Source organism: Mesoplodon densirostris, chromosome 1, assembly GCF_025265405.1.
Source record: "Mesoplodon densirostris isolate mMesDen1 chromosome 1, mMesDen1 primary haplotype, whole genome shotgun sequence".
In the NCBI taxonomy this organism is placed as follows: domain Eukaryota; kingdom Metazoa; phylum Chordata; class Mammalia; order Artiodactyla; family Ziphiidae; genus Mesoplodon; species Mesoplodon densirostris.
This window is the reverse complement of record NC_082661.1, coordinates 149265265-149287213: the sequence shown is the minus strand read 5'-3', so window position 1 is coordinate 149287213 and position 21949 is coordinate 149265265. Positions and strand designations below refer to the sequence as shown.

The 21949-nt window shown below is 37.6% G+C and overlaps 1 protein-coding gene across 3 annotated transcripts in view; it reads right to left on the bottom strand.

Annotated features, from left to right (window-relative positions):
* Nucleotides 1–21949, bottom strand: part of GABRA4 (gamma-aminobutyric acid type A receptor subunit alpha4) — a 66340-nt gene that overhangs the window by 18515 nt on the left and 25876 nt on the right. For all 3 annotated transcript variants that reach the window (XM_060110426.1, XM_060110435.1, XM_060110415.1), the window contains one exon: nucleotides 19224–19483. In XM_060110426.1, coding sequence (XP_059966409.1) covers nucleotides 19224–19483 — 260 coding nt within the window. The remainder of the gene's footprint in view (nucleotides 1–19223; nucleotides 19484–21949) is intronic.

Below are 21949 nucleotides of genomic sequence, written 5' to 3'. Positions count from 1 at the left end.
AGCCTCTGGCGCGATGAGCACACAGTGGTAAATCTGCTCATTAGAACACTTCATTGGATTGTCTTCCTTGCCATCTCACTTTCCTCACAGTGATCTTGGGATCAGTTCAAATATAAATTGTTTGCACACAAATCCTTGCAACAAAGTCTGCTTTGGGGGAAACCCAATTAAAACACCTGGGTTCTAGCCAGGATGTTTTCATTTAGTTCTACAAGGATGAGCTGTATTGTCTTGCTTCAGGGGCTTGTCACATCCTCTTCTCACTCCCTTTCCTCTATCACCTGTGCCTCCCTTTTGTGTTTTCTGAGATAGGACTTAGCCATCGCTTCCTCTGAGAAGTTTAACCTGACAGCCCCTCCACCCTCATCAGAATCTCCCACCACAGAGATGCTAATCTGGATTGTGACATCTTCACACAGTATCCTATGCTTCTTCCTAGCCTAGCATCCAGCACGCTGCGTGAGTGCCCCTCCCAACTGTGAGTTTCTTTAGGGCTGCAACACTGACTTACCAGTTTCCTCTCCCCACAGACCAGCACAGTACCACAAACTAAGAAGCATTCAATCAAAATTAGTCCAATGACTAAATAATATTTAAATAAGTGATGAGTAAACTCTATTGAAATAAATCAACAACAAAATCATTCACTCTTATACATTCAAAACAGCAAAAATGAGTCTCACACAATGTGTCCCTAGAGATAAGTAGTTGGCAAAGCTATATAGCCAAAAGCAGCCTATTTAAATCCACTTGAAAACCAGATGACAGTCATTTATTCTATCCAGATTATACTCCCTGGGCCACTACAGTAGTTAATGGACTGTTTAATGAGTCAATCCTGGAATATTAACTGATAACCAGAATTAAATGTCTTTCCTCTCCCATTTCATGCATTTGCCTGTTTAAAAGTATGGCTGAGTGATCGTTATGGAGCAAAAGAGAGTCACCTCCTGGATCTAGGCCCACCTTCTTCGTGCCCTCTGCTGCCACACAGGAAATGCACGAGGGCCATGGCCACCAACCTGCCTCTCTGGGAGCAAAGTGATGAGGTTGTAAGCCACTCTTCCTTCAAACTGCTTGAAACACGGAGCCAGTGGCTGAAATAGCTTGTTTAACAAGGACTGGATTTTTCCTCTCAATCACAGTTCTAAAGCTATCAGTTATTGAAAAGCTGATTTTCAAAGCACACACTAGAACAGCTTTTCTGTACAGCTGCAATGCTATTTAAATCTTCCATGAATATATCCACAAACCCAAGAAAATTCTAAGCTAAAATATTGCTCTTAGAGAGGACATAGTAAAATAAGACCCTAGGGAGGAAAAATCCAGGAAGTGAAATCTGGTCATTAATTTTAATACTGAAATTATAAAATCAGCCATATGGCTTTGACTCCTCAGAGCTAGAACACCTGAAATCACTATTTAGAATAGTCAGTCTAGAAGGCTTTTTTTGTGAGGCTCTTTGGTGGACATTAACTGTCTATTTCACAGTCATTCTTTTATAGGTCTCAGAAACGTGGATAAATGCCTCAGCGTCTGCTGTGATGAGGTTGGGAGTGGATGTAGAATAAGCAGGAAAGGCCATGCATTGGAGACACTAAACAGATTAATGAAAGGCAAGATCATCCTTGGAAAGAACTGACTCTTGAATCCAGGCTTCTATTCCACAGTGAATCTCAAGTCCTTATCTCCAGCACTACTGTGGAAGAATTCCCAGGAGCCCATTGGTAACACTGGCAACACCGAGGTCATGCTTTAATCTCACCTCACCAGCCGTTTCATTCTCCTACTGTGGTCAAGCGGTCCCACTGCAACCATGTGGGCTGCCTTTGTAGCATCCTATAATGTTGATATTTCTTTGAATTTCATCAAGGTGGAAACTTTTAGACTCTAGCCAGCTATATTGCAGTCTGAATTTCCTTCATTTAAGACATTCATTTTCATCAAATTACCTACCAAATGAAATTATATTGAGCATGAGTCGTTATCATAAATATTTTGGAGCCATTCACTTGGAAGCTGGCCATGAAAACAAGCTGGCTGTACCTAGGAAAATTCACCAAAATCATTGACCAAAGAAAAGCCATGATGAGAACTGTTCTGTGCCCCATCAAATATTGTGCAGCCATGTGGTTCATTTTTGCTATCCCTTGGCTCCAATATAATAGGCTCTCCAGGCTGGGGCTAAATGAATGTTTTCTAAATTATTGATTCACTTCAGATAAAGAACTACTACAATATCCCATGGATATGACAAGATGGTGATAAGACATAAGTCAAAGGGTCTATGTAGCCTCAATACCCAGCACAATGCCTGGCACAAATTAGACACTCGACAAATATTTCTTGAATGAGTAAACAAATGAACGTGCATAAGCTGACGTCCTAATGTTTCTGAAAGACCTACTACACCCCGGGGCATTGAAAGTTCCACACAAATGTCTGGAGTCATCATTTGACCATAAAGCATGAATAAAAAGCTCAGCAGGGCCAAAGCAAATTTGGATCTCATCCATATTCCAAAGCACTGTGGAATTAATAAATGAAAATTTAATGCCATTTTGAGTTCTGGTTCTGCTGTGAAAGGCTGCTGGCCTCTTGGTTTTAAAATACTTTCTCAGCATACTAAAATCAGAACTCTTTTTCTCATGTTGTTCTTTCCTTTGTTTCCATAGGAAACAGTGACTTCCATGCATCCAAGATGACACAACATAGATTGCCAAATTGCATGCCACCCTGCAGTTGCCAAGGAGATAATGTATGTCATTCCTACAAATAACATTTTGCTCATGCCTTCATTTCTTTTATCTAGCTTTTTAAGATATTCTTCGCCTGAACTGAATTCAGATAATGTTCGCTGTGAACTGATGGAAACATTTCCTTTTTAAAAAATATATTTACCCCACTCTCCCAAGGCACTTGATCACACCACACACACTGTTTGTGGAAGGTCTGAGCATATTTTATGGTGATTTTGGAACAAGTGATTCAGCAGTTTTCACCAAAAAAAAAAAAAAAATGCCTACTGAATTCTGTCTGCTTGCATTCTAAGTAAAGGTCCAATTAAATCCACACCTGGTACTAACACATTCCAGTTTAAAATGGCCTACCACAAAAGCAGCTGCACTCCATTGAATTTACATGGGAAGGAAGGGGAGGAAAGGAGTAAGCAAGCAAAAAAGGAAAAGATGGAAGGAAGGAAGGAAGGAAGGAAGGAAGGAGAGAGGGAGGGAGGGAGGAGATTGGGGAAACTCATGTTGATTGAGCACCTGCAGTATACCAGATTAAACATCTGTAAGATGAACAAAGAGAATTAGAGAAATTTGAGATCTTGGCTGACATCATCTCATTAGCAGCAGGAAGAGTCAGTATTTGACTTGAGTATGTCTGACTTAAAAGATGTGTTTTCCAGCCATCTAGTGATGCATAACAAATAACCCCAAACGATCATGGCCTTAAACAACGGCAATCATTTTAACACCATCTTTCGTGGGTTTGGAGGTTGGCTGGACTCAGCTAGGCAGTTCTCATTCATTCAGTGTCTCTCATGTGGTTTCAGTCAAAGCAGCTGGTACTGGAGTCACCTCCCTCACATGCCTGGCCATTGATGCTGGGACTGTCAGCCAGAATACCTTACCTGTGGTCTCTGTATGTGGCCTGGGCTTCCTTACAGCATGGTGACTGGATCCAAGAAAGCAGTCCTGAGTCGCCAGCCTCACAGTCATAAAGCACTACTTCTACTGTGGTCATAGGTCCACCCAGGTTCAAGGGTGAGGGAACAAAAAGTCCGCCATACATTGTAAGAAATGCATGTGGGATGGATAGCCTGTGGCGGGGGGGTGGGGGTGGTTCTCATTGCAGCCGTCTTGAAAAATGATTTCTGGCACCCCACAATTTTTGCAATATTCATTAATTTCTTAAAAAGCCTGGGAGCCAGGCTTCACAGGCTCTTTCTCTCTGCTTGGTGGAGTAATTAGGGAGGGAACAGTTAAAATGATCAGTCTAAAAAGAGGACTGGAGCAACTTTTAATGTCAGCTTGCTGAATTACTGATAAAAAAAAAAAACCAAAACTGAGCACTGAAATTAAACTTTGGAATGAGTTTCTGATTAAATTTTTGTCCTTAACAGAGAGTCCCTTTTTACTCATGCATTGTCAGCTTTCGAAGCATTCGGGTATCATAAAAACTAGCTTTGCACTAAAACTAAATATATTGTGGCATATTCATATAGGTTGGCACTACACAGTATACCAAAAAGTGCTTTTACCTAATTTAGCTTTTTGGTTCTTTTTGGTACCTGGATAACTTGGATTTTCAGACCTGAATTACAGGTATATCTGCTCAGCATGGGGAGTGCATATGTGGAAATGGTAGCACCGAATGAATTGTCACAAGGGGTAACATAGTCCACTTGGACATATGTTCTTGTTATCTTAATCTATCATCTACCATCAATATATCAGGAGGCTTCTGGCTAATGTCTTTATCATCTCAGCACCCTTTAAAATTGTTCTAGTAGTGAACCTAGCTGGGGCCTAGGCCATGAACACATCTGGCTGATCTGAAACAGCCATAAGACCGCCACTCAATTTCCAAATTGTACTTGAACCATTAAAATAATCACACTTGTTTATCCTTTGGAAACCTATCAAACTATTATCATAAATAAAGAGAACCTCAGCCAGAAAATAGGATATTAATGACATGAAGAAAGAACACCACGGAGTAAACACAATAATCAGATGGCAGAAAGCATTCAAACTGGGGAAGCACACTATGGCGAGCTAGTGAAAAAACAACAACAAATTCTGTCTCATTGCCTGCCTTGCTGAGAGTGTATGATTCTGCTAGCTCTACTGTGCTGGCAGATTGGCCTGGAATAAACATACACAATGTTCATATTTAATGTAGTTATTGCTGAGATGAACAGCTCTATAACGAGTCAGGTTATACTACTCAGTGCAAAATCAGGTCTATCCGGCAGAATCCCAGAATCCCAAATAACAGCAGTGTTCTATCCAGAATGTGACAATTGGATTTGTACCCTCTCTTCCCAGTACAAGTCCAGCATGTATTCTCATTCAGCCCAACATATATGCTGAAACTTTAGGATTTCCTCGATTAATGCTTCACAGAAAAAAACCCTAAAAATTGAAGTGCTTAGGTAATACACAAAGCAGAGCCCAGCAAGTAACACAGAAGAGATATCTTATTCAGTGTTTCTCTTCTAACTTTTATACTTCTGATTTCACCCTACATATTTCTGCCCCAAATTTTACATCTTTCTGTACCTTTTTTTTTCCAAAATGAGGAAGACACTCCAATAATAAAATCTCTGAGAATAAAGCAACAGTATCTAACTGTTTTACATTATAGAACAATTCGCCCCTACTTTGCACAAACAATGAAGATTTGAGATCCTTTTTACTTCTCTGTTTTCTTCAATTTTATGAGTCTTGGAAGTTAGACACTAAGATTTTACGTAACTTAGATGCTCTAATTTCTAATACTGTGAGTGGCTAGTTCCACTAAATGGCTACAGAATGACTGGCTAGTAACCAGGAAGTTAATTGTAGCAAATAATTATCTCAGATTGCCTCATGAGATTCTGAAATTCCCTATGGATTTTAATTTTAACCTTTGACTCCATTTTAGCATGAATATGACAGTCATATACATTCAGATTGTTATCTGGAAAACATTTAACTGAAATACTTTAGCAAATTTTCAGTGCTAGAGAAAGACTTCTGCTCCATCATTAGGGTAACCATACACTCCATTGGTCAAGCCAGGATATTTTGTCCAGAACAAATGTTTACTGGTAGGTCAACAGGCAGAAACTTGCGTAGTTACAGGCAAAGAGAGCATCAACCTATCCATCATACATTAATTGAAAAAAGTAACAAAAATTTCCAATTTGCTAGGAACTTGAAGAGCACATAGAAAATAACTGCATGTTCCATTTTAAAAATTATTTTTAAATCATCCCATATTCTACCTCATTTGATGCTTCGATACATGTCTTTAAAGTATATGCAGTAATGAGTTTGATAAAATAAATTTGGCTATGGTACAAACCCATGCAAATGTGCAAAAATTAGTGATTTATGGAGTTTTGAAAGATGAATGCAATTCAACAAATAAACACTGTGGAAAAATAAGAGAAAAAGAGCTTAAATATTGAAAGCTACTAAAGGAGAGAGGTTTTTTTTAATTAAAAAAAACAGGATTCACCATGTACAATCTCTTATTTTTATGAATTGCTTAGGGGTACTAATATAACTTTCTGTCAGCAGATCAAGTCTCCATTGACCATAATCTATTTCTGTCCTGAAATGTATTCTTGTTCTGTGGATAATAGGTAACCTCCTTGGTGCCATTTTTAGATCAGCCCGTTGGCAAACATTAAGCAGAAAGCATGTTAACATTTTTCAGGATCAGCTAAGGCTTTAGCAAAGTGGGTTTCTTGCTTGCAGAAGCAGCAAGAATGAGCTCAGCACAGGGGAAAGTGCCTGTTGAAGCTCCTCTGGCTTCAAGACAAAATGAAATAAACTAACCAACACCAACAAAACAATCCTACTGAGAGCATTAAGATGCCTACAGAGGATGTGCCCCCATCAGGCACCAGGAGTACAGCTCCAAAGTTTTGACATTCTCAGCTCCAAAATCAATCTTTGTCTTGAAAACAAATAAACTAATAAATTTTAAAATGCTAATCACTATAATCACTAGCACAATTTCTTACTAATTACCTGTTTTGCTGTCAAAAAGAGGCAGCTGATAAAGGAAATTAAAAGTCAGATCTTGGCCTCATCTTCACTTCAAAAGACCAGTTTTGACTTTCTAAAAATTGTTTTTAACCAGCAAAAATGGTGTTTTTACATGGTTCAACCAAATAAAACCTGGCTTTTCTCAAAACAAATCACAGGCTCATTGCTTCATGGAAGGGGTAGCCAGGGAAGATCAAGTGCCCAGCTGTCCACTCATGGCTGCTGTCAACATTTCTTCAGTTAAGGATCTGCTCTGAGACTCTAACTAGCAAGTTACTAAATGGTTATCCAGCTCTTGCTCACTTTCCAGGGAAGCACCTTTCAAGTTCCACAGAGGCTTCTTTTTTTTCACCTTCCAAGCAGGATGCCCTTCCCAGAGCTTCTCCATTCAAACCAGTTCTCAGAAGACTATCGATTAGATCCTTTTTCCACATGCAACCAGAGAACATTTACTTGTTTTCTAGATATAGCCTCAACAGCAGAGTTGAGCATGACTCTCATCTCCCATCTAGTAGCTCATCTATATTAAGACACAGAGATAACCCAAACAACAAAACTAAGAGTCAAAGGCACAGACAATGATGGGCTTCCCTGGTGGCTCAGTGGTTGAGAGTCTGCCTGCCGATGCAGGGGACATGGGTTCGTGCCCCGGTCCGGGAAGATCCCACATGCCGCGGAGCAGCTGGGCCCGTGAGCCATGGCCGCTGAGCCTGCACATCTGGAGCCTGTGCTCCACTACAGGAGAGGCCACAACAGTGAGAGGCCCGCATACCGCAAAAAAAAAAAAAAAAAAAAAAAAGGCACAGACAATGAAAAGGCAGGGATAAGCAGCTCCTTCCTAGGGAAGAGTTCCAAAGAAATCAGGTAGGTTCAGGTTAATAAAAGAGTTATCTAGATTTCCTTCAGTAATCCCAAAGCTCCGTGTGGGCCTCAAAAATAAAAACACAGTGCTGGAATGGGTTTATGGGAGTTTTCTCTGTTATTGTTGTCATCTAGGACTTCTCTTTCTGGTCATTATTAGTAGTAGTAATATTTTACAGAGACCACATTGCATTCATTCTTTTATTCACTGACTCAGTCAACAAATATTGGAGGGGCATTTATTGGGTGCCAGGGTCTGTGTTAAGCATTGGTCTTATAGTTTGTATTCTTCAAATTGTTTTCTTTTAAAATAAAAATCTGTTCAACAGACCAATAATCTCAGATATACACAAGTGTTCATAGTTGGATAAGCTGGAGACAATAATACACTCATTTTGTATATGAAGAGTTGACTTTCTGCTCTTTGGATACAGAGATTTCACCACCTTTTGCCAAGAAGTGTTGGAAATGTTAACCCTCAAGTGCCAACAACCTGGCCAAAGAAAAAGTGCAGATGTGCTAAATGGTGGGCGTCCTTCTCATTCCCTACCTCCCTCCCGTTATCTAAAATTTTCATGGTACAATTTTTTACTCTCAAGTGGCCCCTCGATATCTACATTAAACTGATTGGACTTAGTAAAAACTTTTTAGGGAAGCAAAAAATAGAAAGCATTCACAGGGAAACTAACCCCCAACCTCATCTTCACACCCCCATTGTCCTCTTTGAATTCCCTAAAGACAGACTTTTCTCTATGGAACCTACAACTGTTTTCAATTAGCCAAACAAAAAGTAAGTAAAAGTAAGTAAAAAAGTCTGCTTTAGCCAAACTACTCCCAAAAGAGAGAGAGTTTGAGAGAGAAGCTAAATTCACTGGACTACATCATTAGGGAGTCACGACGCTGGGAGAGACTAAAGAAATGCCCATGCTAGTTGTCTATGTGAAGACAGTAGATCTTATTTGGTTTTTTTGTTTTGTTTTGTTTTTTTGTTTTTGCGGTACACGGGCCTCTCCCTTTTGTGGCCTCTCCCGTTGTGGAGCACAGGCTCCAGACGCGCAGGCCCAGCAGCCATGGCTCACGGGCCCAGCCGCTCCGCAGCATGTGGGATCTTCCTGGACCAGGGCATGAACCCGTGTCACCTGCATCAGCAGGTGGACTCTCATCCACTGTGCCACCAGGGAAGCCTGAGACAGTAGATTTTAAAAATTAAAGTCAAAGTTCAAGAAAGAGCTAATGAAGGAGAAAGAATAGAATCCTACAGGATAGCTAAGCAAGAAGAATGTGAAAATTCAGGCTCACAAATAAAAGCAGCAAAAGAGACATTGTGAAAGAATATGATGTATTATTCAAAGTTAGGCAGGGTAAGAATCTCCTGGAAGGTGAGATACTAGAAAATATTAAGAAAAGCACACCATGCCATACAATCTGAGTAGAAAATGCCCTCTCCTTAAATTGATCAAAATACATAATAATCTCCTTCTGCCAAAGACATTTTTATGCATAATATCCTCTGATTTATTTAAATGAAATGAAATAAGTAATACCCGAACTGATGCATCTTGAAACTTCTAAATTATCTGAGGCTGAGAGAAAAGCTGGAGATTTAGCAATGTATATTATGTTGTGGGAAAATTAGTCCCTCAAAATAGCAAAAGGGAAATTGGCAGCTTAGCCAAATAAACCAGAAGGAATGAATAATCTTACTCAGTAGCTTAGGGAAGAGAACTTGCTGGAAAATATAGCTAAACATTGAGGGAATTTGTTTCAAGTGTCTGTATATTTTTGAAGCTGACTGAATTTTTTTCCCCTCTAAAAAGAAGTGCTGGCCCACTCACATTGCTAACACAGAAAAAGATCACCAAATTAATAATAATTCGAAACACCATTAAGAAAAAGTTTTAATAACAAAAATTTCACCTGGGAAACGTACAGTTCCTTCATATATTGCTATCCCTGACGACTGAGCATCTATCTCAGTTATAGGAGGAATGAAACCAATCAGTAGGTGTTTCTTGAGCAACTGCTAGATTCTTAGCAAATTTGTGCCAGGTGTGCTGGAGAAGGAACAGAGTAAATGGAGAAGTAATAAAAATTCCAACAATGCGGTAAAAGTTTATTAATTGTATAGCAATTCTAGAGTGATCCTCAAGCTAGCCCATAAAAATCACAAACCAAACTAATGATATTTATAGTAATGAGTTGGCTTATTTCCTTGCTACTCTCCTTTGTCTGCTGACCATCAATAAAATACACCTCACTGCCAGACTGAGTTCTCCTACCAGCCCCTCCCAAAGTTCAGCACATTTTTTACATCTCCTGGTCCCTACAGAATACCTATTCCTCTTGATTATTTACATCAATATACTGTCACCTGACACAGTATAAATTCATTTAGGGCAAAAACTATCTTTTGAAATTCTTTAAAATTTTTCTCACCACCTTGACAGCAGAATTCTTTTGTACATATGTTGTAAATAAATATTGTTGATTGACTATATTAATGCACGTCAGATCAGTTATTTCAAGACAAAAATAACAGAAATTCTTTTTAACATTTTTAGATGTTTAAAATGTCAAAAAAATTGGGAAAACTATGGATTGGTCTACAGTCAAAATGACCTCAATCAATTGGTGATTTTTAGCCTTGAGAAAATCCATATATATTTTATGCAAAACTAGAAATTTGGAGAGTGTGGCTAATTTTCTGAGATTTTGGCTTCTGTGTAAGCTGAACCACCAGCTAAGGGATAGGGCTTGTTTATGAATGGGGTAGAGTTTTATAGTACGGCTTACACTTTCAACAATGTGAACATTAAGACAACCTTCAGAAAAATGAGGAATGGGCTGGGGAGTGAGTGTGTGAGGGTAGGCACAGCAGAGGGTCAGCAGTGTGGGATGAGGTTACAATGGAGTGGCGGCAATTTCTAGGGGCTGTAAACCTAGACTTTGGAGCCAGACCATCTGTGTTTAAATCTTGGTTCAGTTACTTAGGAGGTGTGTGATTGGACAAATCACTTAGGCCGCTCTGTGCCTCCATTAGTCATCTATAAAACAGGATGAAAATGGGACAGGATTGCTATGCCAATTATATAAGTGAATATATGTAAAATATTTAAAATACTCTCTGGTGCATACTAAACACAGGATCAGTTGATGCTTTTATTGCTGTTGGAACAGTATGGATTTTTGCTGTGTAAGTGAGCATAAAATAATCTGAATATTTAATTTGACCTGTCTCAGTGACCCCAAAAAGAACCATCCTCACTAGAATCCATTCTTATGAAAGTAAGCATATGTTAAAGAGTATAAAGCAAGATGGCATTAGTTATAGATAGTGGATGAGTTTGTAGTAACAGGTTTTTAAATTAGAAGGGAATTTGGATATAATCTTGCTTAACTTTGTCATCTAACAGAGAAATTCAAACTCAAATATTGGGTTGTGTGATCAAAGCTACACTGGAAAACTGAGAGTAGAGACAAAAATCCCTCGATGCCTGCCTGTTTTCTCTAGGTGAGAGACAGCACGGTGTATCTGAAAGTGTCCAAAACACTTCACCAAGGCTCAGTGTCCTCAACCATAAAACTATGTGTATAACAACACAACAACTCATCTCAGGGTGTATTGTGGAGATTAGAGATAACACATGTAAAGCAACTAGCACTATATATATATATATATATATATATATATATATATATATATGGCACATAGAAGACAATAAATAAATAACAATGTTGATGATGACAATGATGGTGACAAGCTACCTCCCCCAATCTATGTACTATGTAAATACGCTTCACAGCTTCTTCCTTTGTCATGATATTTGTAAACACAGAATATATGAAAATAAATGGACAAGTTTACTATTAATCTGTAGCTATATCACACACACCCACACACACACACACACACTCCTAAACTGTGTTATACTAGGTTTACAAGATGCCTTACTACTTCCTTGAACACTAGCAATATGTCAAGCCTTCCTGATGCAGCATTGAAATTATGGCATTTCCCCTTCTGGAGGAGAAAATAGCCATTCAATTATGATGCTAATGTTGGCATTTTTCTTCCCGTGTGATGTTATTACCAACAGTTACCAAGATATGCACAATATTGCTTCAATAAGCTACTAAAATTGATCATTTCTCCTCCCTTTGTCATTTTGAATGACATCACTTACCTTGTCACTTTTTGCATTTCAAAGGCTAATTTGAAGTCTCAAATTAACTCTCTGATGTAATTTATCATGACCCTCTCTACCTCTCCTTCATAGCATTTTTCACATTTATCATTATTTAACTATTTGAAGTTAATTGTTGAATGTCAACTTCCCCACTACCCTCAGAGTATTCCCAGCCTACTGTCACTTGATAGGTATTCCATAAAAGCAGCCATAAATAAAATAGGTTCCCAGTATGTAATTGGATATATAGATCTTTATTTCAGCACATAGGTCTAAGGTAGAAGTGAATATTTGAGAGTAAGATTATACTGCTATAAGCATGCCTGAAGTATTCTAAAACCAAGATTCAGGCCATACTTCTATATACTACATATAGTCATTTGCAAGATTAATAACCTGTCTCCTTCACTAGACTAAGTGCCCAGGTTTTGTCTTCTTTGAATCCAAGTGCCTTGCATGGTGACTAGTACATAGTAGTTGCTCAGTAAACACTTGTTAAATTACCACCTGAGATTTGCTCTCTTGCCTTAGCAAAATTACGATGTCTCACGAATCAGCATGTGACACATAACAAAACTACCATATGAAAAATATGGTTGGAAATGAAACATAATTCTGATATTCTTGACACTTAAATCACCAGTTTAATAATTGTGCAATTAAACAATTACTCATTGCCTAAAGAGCATTACTAACTACAGAACATTCTGTACTGAAAAAGGTATGGCTTCCGGGAGGTACAATTTATATGATTCAAAGAACGTCATTAAACTTCTGTCACCAACATACCGAAATGTCAAGTGAACTGACAATACTTCATCATGTCCTTGTTCAAACTGCCAAGGAAAGAGATTTTAAACTAAGTTAAGAAATGAGAGAAATAAGGATAAATGGAAAAATGAAAGTTTTTTGCATGTTAGCTTAAACTATTTAAAGCACAGCATTTCTAAGAGTTTTGAGAATGATTGAAATGAAAATCTGAAACTGACCTAGTTTGTAGAGCCTGTTAGAATGGAATGAAGCTTGTGTATTACCATTTACTGGGATATCACTGTATTTAACACTGGTGTCAAAGGCACTGATACCTGTGTAAGTGAGGTGACTAAAATGACCCAAGGACAACAAACTATGCTTTTCTCATAATGCACAGCTGCACTTGTAGATTTGCAGAGGCTTTTTGTTTTGCTTTTTTTTTTTGTTTTTCAAAGCGTCGTTCTCAGTTCCCTGTTGCTGTCCACTAGCAAAGTCCAACTGCTGACAAGTGTCTCAGAATGAGTAGCTGCTGTTCTCAATCCTCACAGTGACCCAGCTCTAGCTCACTACTTAACATCCACCTAATGTTCACATTTACAGAAGAATTTTACATAAAATACAAATGCTTTTGGAAATTGTTGATAAATATATTGGTTTTTAGAGGCCCCACATTTCCTATTGTTCGATTCCTATAGTCGGCTCATTATAATAAACAACTGTGACTATTAAACACTGTGCTATGGGCTGTATGGGAAGACAGAATGAAGCCATAACCAGTTTTATTAAGAAGCTCACCATCTAGGTAGGTAAATAGAGCAATCACATATGAAACAATTTATGCAAAATACTTCAGGATATTATAAGTGATAAATTATGTGATGCAGACTTTAAATGTTGAAGATGCTTAAGGAAATAAAGGATAATAATAATCACAGCTACAGTAATCATCAGGGAAATGCAAATCAAAACCACAGTGAGACATCACCTAACACTTGTCAGATGGCTATCGTCAAAAAGACCACAAATAACAAATGCTGAAGAGGGTGTGGAGAAAAGGGAGCCCTGGGCCTCCCTGGTGGCGCAGTGGTTGAGAGTCCGCCTGCCGATGCAGGGGACATGGGTTCGTGCCCCGATCCGGGAGGATCCCACATGCCACGGAGCGGCTGGGCCCGTGAGCCATGGCCGCTGAGCCTGTGCGTCTGGAGCCTGTTCTCCGCAACAGGAGAAGCCGCAGCAGTGAGAGGCCTGCGTACCGCAAAAAAAAAAAAAAAAAGAAAAGGGAGCCCTGTACACTGTTGGTGGGAACATAAATTGGTGCAGCCAGTATGGAGGTTCCTCAAAAAACTAAAAACAGAGTTACCATATGATCCAGCAATTCCGCTCCTGAGTATATTTCCAAAGAAAACAAAAACACTAATTTGAAAAGATACACGCACCCCAACATTCATAGCAGCTCTATTTACAGTTGCCACGACATGGAAGCAACCTAGGATGAATGGATTAAAAAGATGTGGTATACATATACAATGAAATACTACTTACCCACAGAAAGAATGTTGCCATTTGCAGCAACATGGATGGATCTGGAGGGTATTATGCTTAGTGAAATAAGTCATACAGAGAAAGACAAAACTTTACGTTAGCACTTATATGTGGAATCTAAAATATAAAACAAATGAATGAGGGACTTCCCTGGTGGTCCAGTGGTAAAGAATCCACCTTCCAATGCAGGGGACGCGGATCCGATCACTGGTCGGGGAACTAAGATCCCACATGCTACGGGACAACTAAGCCCGTGTGCGCCAAAAATATTGAGCTCACATGCCTCAACAAGAGAGCCGGCATGCCACAAACTACAGAACCCACACGCCCTGGAGCCTGTGCACCACAACCAGAGAGAAACCCGAGCAGACCGTGCGCCTTAATGAAAAGATCCTGCATGCCTCAACAAAGATCCCATGTGCCACAACTAAGACCCAATGCAGCCAAAAAAAAGTAAGGAAAATAAATAAATAAAATAAATATTTTTTAAAAAACGAATGAATAGAACAAAACAGAAACAAACTCACAGGTATAGAGAACAAACTAGTGGTTACCAGTAGGGAGAGGGAAGCAGGGAGGGGCAAGATGAGGGTAGGGGATTAAGAGATACAAATTACTATGTATAAAATAAGTAAGCTACAAGGATATATTGTACAAAACAGGGAATATAGCCATTATATTATAATAACTTTAAATGGAGTATAATCTATAAAAATATTCAATCACTATGTTTGTACAAATGAAACTAATATAATATAGTAAATCAACTGTACTTAAAAAAAATAATCACAGCTATTATTTACTGGGTACTAAGCACTGTACCATGTACTTTACATGCAGGATGTAATTTAATCTTCATTATCAGTCTTTCTGGCAGATTCTATTATTATTTTGTAGATGTGGATACTTGACACCATATCCTTGGCATCCTTAAGTTCTATCAAAATGATCCTCATCTGGGAAATAGGGCTAGAGTTTGACTTTGAAGAATGGATAGTAAAGAAGGAGATTCTCATGAGTACAACTGAATTATTGAATCTAAGGTGTATCTTGAATTATTTATATATTCTTTTTTGTATCATATTTTTCTTAAAGACCCTAAACAGAGCAAATAGCTCTTTGATTTTACAAATACCCTTGTAAGAATCTATGAACGCTTTAATATTGAGAAGTCCATGAAGAATAGTTACAGTAAAATGGAAATAGACAAAGAAATTAGGTAGATGGGAAAGGAAAAGTGCAGAGTGGAGAAATACACACTTGTAGTTCGAAAAAAGTAAGTCATCATTATCATGGGATAGAAGAAAATGTCCCACTCGAAATTTCCAAGTGTCTAAACGCAAACTAATTAGCTTCTTCATTAAACGTGCTTCACTGCTCTTCTCTATTCTATTTGGTCTACCATTTCTAGTTGCGTTATCTTGATTACATCACTTAACAACTTCAAGAATTAGAGGGGTGGGATAGGGAGGATGGGAAGGAGACGCAAGAGGGAGGAGATATGGAGATATATGTGTATGTATAGCTGATTCACTTTGTTATAAAGCAGAAACTAACACACCATTGTAAAGCAATTATACTCCAATAAAGATATTAAAAAAAGACTCAGTTTCTCCATCTATAAAATAGTTATTGTGAGCTTGAAATTAAGTAGCACATGTAAAGCATATCACATAGTACCTGACACAATTTAAAAGTCTAAGTAATTTTAGTCATTATATCATTGGATTTTTTCACAACGTACAACATGCATACATTAATGTATACTTTCTGACTGAACAAGGGCTACAGAATATATTTTCAAGTAAGTTTTAAGTATGATTTTATTAAGAAATCTCCACATTTTATTTTATAGTTATTTATTTTCCAAATCATCCTATTAATCCAAATCACCTGAGTCAGTGAGCAAGTAGGTACTCTAAGAAGTAGTAAGGGTATGGAAGGATAGAACCACGAGAATAGAGCTCAACTTCAATATTGGAAGGACAGAGTCAAAGGCAGAATTATGGTGATGTTGAGCAGAAGCAAAACAGCTGCTTTGCCTCCTGAGATGCCTAAAGACATACTCAAGCTGCCCATAGCTGCTCTTAGAGTCTTCCAGTTGGCCTTTTCTCCTTGCTTCATGAATATTCCATAAACCATAAGCTTTCCAGTTCCCAAGAAATAAAAATGGTCACCATAAACCTCTGCCAGGCCATTAACAGTCCATGGGTCACATATAGTGACAATGAATCAAACCACTAGTGAGCTAACCCAAAGGACTATTGAATTATCAAGTACTGTACAGACTGAAGCCAATTTCAAATGAGGAGTTTAAACACAGTTTAAACAAAGCAGCATCATTCAAGTTAGCAAATAGCCATACAAGTTGGAACACATATTAGAATAAGCAAATTTCAGCTGTTTGATTAGAATTTCTACTGAGACTCCAAACTCCATAAGATTATTAGAATATTTCCTTCCAGTAACATGTTTTAAAATTTTGCTCTTAACACACTTTTTCCCCATCTTGATTTCCTTCTCCCTATTTATCTATATATATTTTTTTCTCTCTTTCTCTCTCCCTTCCTCAATTTTAATGTGTTCTCAACCTTCAAAGTTGAACTATTCAATGACAACTGACACTCCAAAGCCAGCTGTGCTCTGGCAGCAATATGTACTCTGGAGGATGCATGGGCCAACCCATTAATCACTGTCCTTAGAACATAGATATTCTTCAGGAAGCTGCTGTAGCAATCTAAGTTATGATACATATATGGTTACACACTGTAGAGGACATGAAACATATGATGAATATTTTGATGAGATTTATTATAAACTCCTTCTCAACCCTTAAATACTATGACTCTATGCCCATCACAAACAACTTTCATCTTCTTAATCTTGATTATGCCATTTGCACCCAGCACGTGGCCCATGCTGCCAAGAGTGGACTTAGCCAACTGGATGTACTCAACCTACCACTCACCAGTGATGCTGTAGTAGTCAAGAGATATGTTTCGAGGAACTATTAGTTCTCGTCCCACCTTTGGAAATTCTGCAGAATGGTTTTTCGCTGATTAAGGGGTACTTTCAAGTATTTATACTATTATAACACTAGTGCAAGGAGCCTCAACACCTTGCAGAAATGAAAAGGGAACTACATCAACTCATTATAAACAGAAAAAAAATTTATATATAAAATATTTCCAAATACAGAATCTTAGACTTGAGCAATCCTGGGGTTGGGGAGAGTTAACAGTTACATGGAAGAGTCAGTATATGTTATAATTTCAACAATATTAGAAAATCATAAGTTACAATATGTCATTTTAAAGCTTAAAGATAACCACTGGTTATATAATAATATGATATATAGCTTCCAAAGTACATGAGAAAAGAAAAATAGGAAAATATAGCAATAAAAATATACTACAAAAGTTAATATTAAGAAAGAATAAAAAATAATAATAAAATCAGATCAAATAGAATTCAAGGGGCATTGTATGGAACCTCCCCAAAAAGGTTATTTTATGATTAAATTAATAGAGTGACATGAAAATGGAGCTGTTATAAATCTTTACATGTTGAATATCGAAGCATCAAAACACACAAAACAAAAATAGTTAAAATGCAAAACGCACTAACACAATCTCATAATATTTGTGGGAGAATTTTTCATAACTTTCTTGGTATTTGAAAGATCAAGAAGTGACTTATTAAGAGGGTGAAATAATAATGTTTTAGGTAAAATTAATTTAATAACTAACAGTCAACTCCTTTAAATTGCCATCAAACATTTATAAGCTTTTAGCATAACTCAGGGCACAATGAAAATATCAACAACATTCAAATCTGTACAAGTAACATTTCTGAACATAAAGTAATACAACGAAAAATACAATGGAGACAAATAAACAAAATCCCATTTGGAAACTTTCACATTATCTTCCAAATAATTCTGAGCTTGTAGAGAAAAATAGCAGCATAACTGCAGAATACTTAGCAAATAATTACAATAATATAACATATCAAAAGTTATGAATTGGTTAACACTATATGCAAAGTAAATCTCATTGCAATAAAGGAAATTTTATTATTAAATAACAGTGAAAATAAGTTGATAAGAACTAAACTCAAAAGCTAAAAAAGAATAACAACATTAACCTGCAGAAAGATGAAATTAAAATAAATCTTGTCAGTAATTAGAAAAAAAAGTAAAGTAAACAAGTAAATACAAGATAGTTTTTTTAAAGGGAGAGTAAATAGAGTTCTTCTACCAAGGCCTCAACACAACAAAGCAAAGCAAATGAAACAACAGTAAAAGGCAGAAAGGGCATAAAATCACCTATGGGGAATTGGAAAGGGAATAAAACTGTAGATAAACAGGGGTTTTTTTTGACTGAAAATAGTATACAAAATTCATTCTAATAATTTTGAAAACCTTGTTGAAACTGATTCCTTTAGAGGAAAATGTAAGCTATCCAAACTTACTTAATGGAGGGACAATAATTTTCCTATCTGCTCACATGCCATTCTTAGAGAACCAGTGTCCAGAGCCCTGTGGGAGGAGAGCTATAAACTGTAGGAGCCTTAACAGTTAATCCTTGCCAGGTTAAATCCCTAACCTAACTGTTCTACTGTCATTTTCTATGGCAGGATTTCCCTGCCTGCCTGGTCTCTGAACTGAATCCCACTCCTGTCACAAGGCCCCACCATACAAGGGCACAGCCCCATGGGATCGTTCTCATGTGGAGCTATGTTAAGAACTGCTGCTTTACTTTGTTCAATGAAATCTACTGAGATGCCTTTCCAACCCACTTAAGGGTATCCACAGGTTTCTTTTAAGTGCACACACAAGATTTTGCCCCTCTCTATAAAAATTTTTTAATCCTGAAAAGAACTTTCAAACAACTAGCTGTGTACCTCAAGCTCATCCAGAGCTGTTTAACTTTTAAGCCACTAATCGCAGTTTTAAAGTTTAAATGCATGATTATCCTTTAATATTTTTCTGGATTTTTAAATGACTTATAAATTGTCATTGGGATCTTCAACTTCTTAGCTTTTCCTCAGCAATGCAAACTTGACCAAGATGCTGAAATCTTAAATTAAAGGATATTAAGTCAAATACCTGCAGAGGTGCTTCAGGATGCTTTTCTCTCAGCACTGGAGCAGCTGGAATTTCCTGGGGGGCTTTTGATGTCTTCCTTTTGGCTTTTTCCATTTGAACATTGGTAAAGTAGTTGACAGCAGCAAACTCAATAAGGGCCGAAAACACAAAAGCAAAGCAGACAGCTATGAACCAATCCATGGCAGTTGCATAGGACACTTTGGGCAAAGAATGCCGTGCACTGATGCTCAGTGTGGTCATGGTGAGGACTGTGGTTATTCCTTCAAAGCAAAAGAGCAAAGAGACAAAATACTTTATGGTTACTTCAATGCAAAAAAACAAACAAAAAGACCTGGAAATTTGGTGGGGTGAGGGTAACAAAGTTTACAATAACTCAAACCAAACCATCTTTGATGTAAGACTCCAGTCATAGTGGTTCAGTGAAATTAGCATAGGCTTTGGAGTGAGAGACAGAGATGGTTCAAATCCTGGCTCTTCTAATCACTGGCTCAGTGTGAGTTGGATTAAGTTAGGAAAACTCACTGGTTTCATTTGATACCCACTTATTAGGTTTATAATGAAGATTAAAAGTATGTAAGGCACCTAACATATATTGGGTTGATGTTAGCACCTGGGCCAATGTACCTGAGAAACTCAACACACACCTAACAGGAAGTGTGACTCATTGAAGCACTGACTCTCAACCAGGAGTGGGAAGATGGTAGCAATGAAAATTGAAGCATCAGAATTCCTGGGGTAGGCATGGCCCACTGCTGTTGAGAATCTCTATCAGAAAAAGCACAAGTTATATGTATTTATAGTCTTTACCTGAATATTACTTATTGAATTAAAATAATAAATTTACTAGTTGTAAAATAGCTTAATTTATATAAAACAACATAGGTATACTCCTGAGAAATAGACTTCTAGAATAATTTGGCTTTAAAAATATTGGACATCTACTGCCCATCAGTTTATGGTTGGCAGGAAAATATTGGCAACAAGAATAGAGGTACTTCTCATGCATCAATAGGCTTCTGAAGCATATCATCTCCAGAAAAGCCTTCTCCTCAGCCTGGGAAAAAAGTCAGTCCCCATTCTCAATGGAAGAATTCCACTTGCCACTGAAACTATAGAGAAACGCATTACGTAAGGATGCTAATATTTGCACAACTGTCCCTTTCTGAATCTTTGTCTCTCTGTGTATCTAATCTATGTTACGCAGTTAAGCTTGGAAATTTACATGGAGATTTACCATATCCATTTAAACTCATTCTATGTAATGCCTAGGAAATCTCTTGAATTGACACACCCAGGTGTTTGGGGATGGTGATGATGACAATAACAATGATGAAGGCATAAACTATACCCAGTCCATGCCAACCCATAGCTGAAAGCCAAATAACACATGTTAAACTGAAAAAATAGAGTCCCATGCAATAATAAAAGAATAATATTTATTTATTTATTTATTTATTTTGTGATACGCGGGCCTCTCACTGCTGTGGCCTCTCCCGCTGCGGAGCACAGGCTCTGGACACGCAGGCTCAGCAAGCATGGCTCAGGGGCCCAGCCGCTCGGCGGCATGTGGGATCCTCCCAGACCGGGGCACGAACCCGTGTCCCCTGCATCGGCAGGTGGACTCTCAACCACTGCGCCACCAGGGAAGCCCCAAGAATAATAATATTTTGATGTAGGGAGAAATAATTCTGTCTTCTCAACTCAGCACTTAATTATGTTCTGCCTTGTATTGTTCCCTAATTGTTCCATTTGTGTGAGCTTTGTTTCCACTACTTGATTAAGCATAGACTTCTTAAGGGCAGAATGTCTAACACTGCTTCAGGATTTACCTTATTTCACGTAGTGCCGAGCACATGATAAATGCACTGTAAATAAAAATACATTTTTCAGCTCTTCACCAATCCATTTTCTTTCTAGTCCCTTCTGAATTGTCAATGTTTAGAACATGAAAAATTAGAGCAACTGTGTAGCTTCTGAGCTATGGATCTTTCAGAAACATTCCATAAACTATACAAAGGAAGAAAGTTGAGAATTTGGTTGTATTCTCTTTTAAAAATTATTCATGCTATTTTTAGCATTTTATTGGTCAAAAACAGATTTTAGAATGTGTTTTTTTTCAGTCAAATATATAAATACCTAAATGCCTATGAAAATGCAATCTTGTGAATTTAGTAGACTTTGTTTCAAAAAGAGACCTCAGGACTTTTAGGTCTCTATTTTAAATCTCAGGAAAATGGCACCATTCCCATGCTCATTGTGAGATATGTGAATAAACCCTAAATTAATTCTGAAAAACTTTAGCTACAAAATTTAAAGATATATCAAAGTTTTTCTTCTTATTCATAACAACTTAAGTTTAATGGCCTATTAAGAATTCAAAAATGTTTTACAACTTTATTAAGCATGTTTCCTCTATTCTATTAAGCATAGAAATTGTGCTGAAAGCACATGAAAATAAAAAATGAACAGTGCAGTGTAAATAAGAATACTGCTCAGAAATCAGAAAATTTCACAGAGACCATACTGTGATAATCAAAAAGGAAACTGAAACTCAAATGTAAGTAACTTAAGATTCTCCATGTTGCTTTGAACTTTTTTTGGTAATAGAACAATTTCTCCTGAGGACCAGAAGTAGTGGTCTTCCTCTTCTCCTGCAGTATGAGAAGAAATTCCATTATTAATGCCAAGTAAGCAGAGTATTAATTCAATTATTGAGCCATGAATCC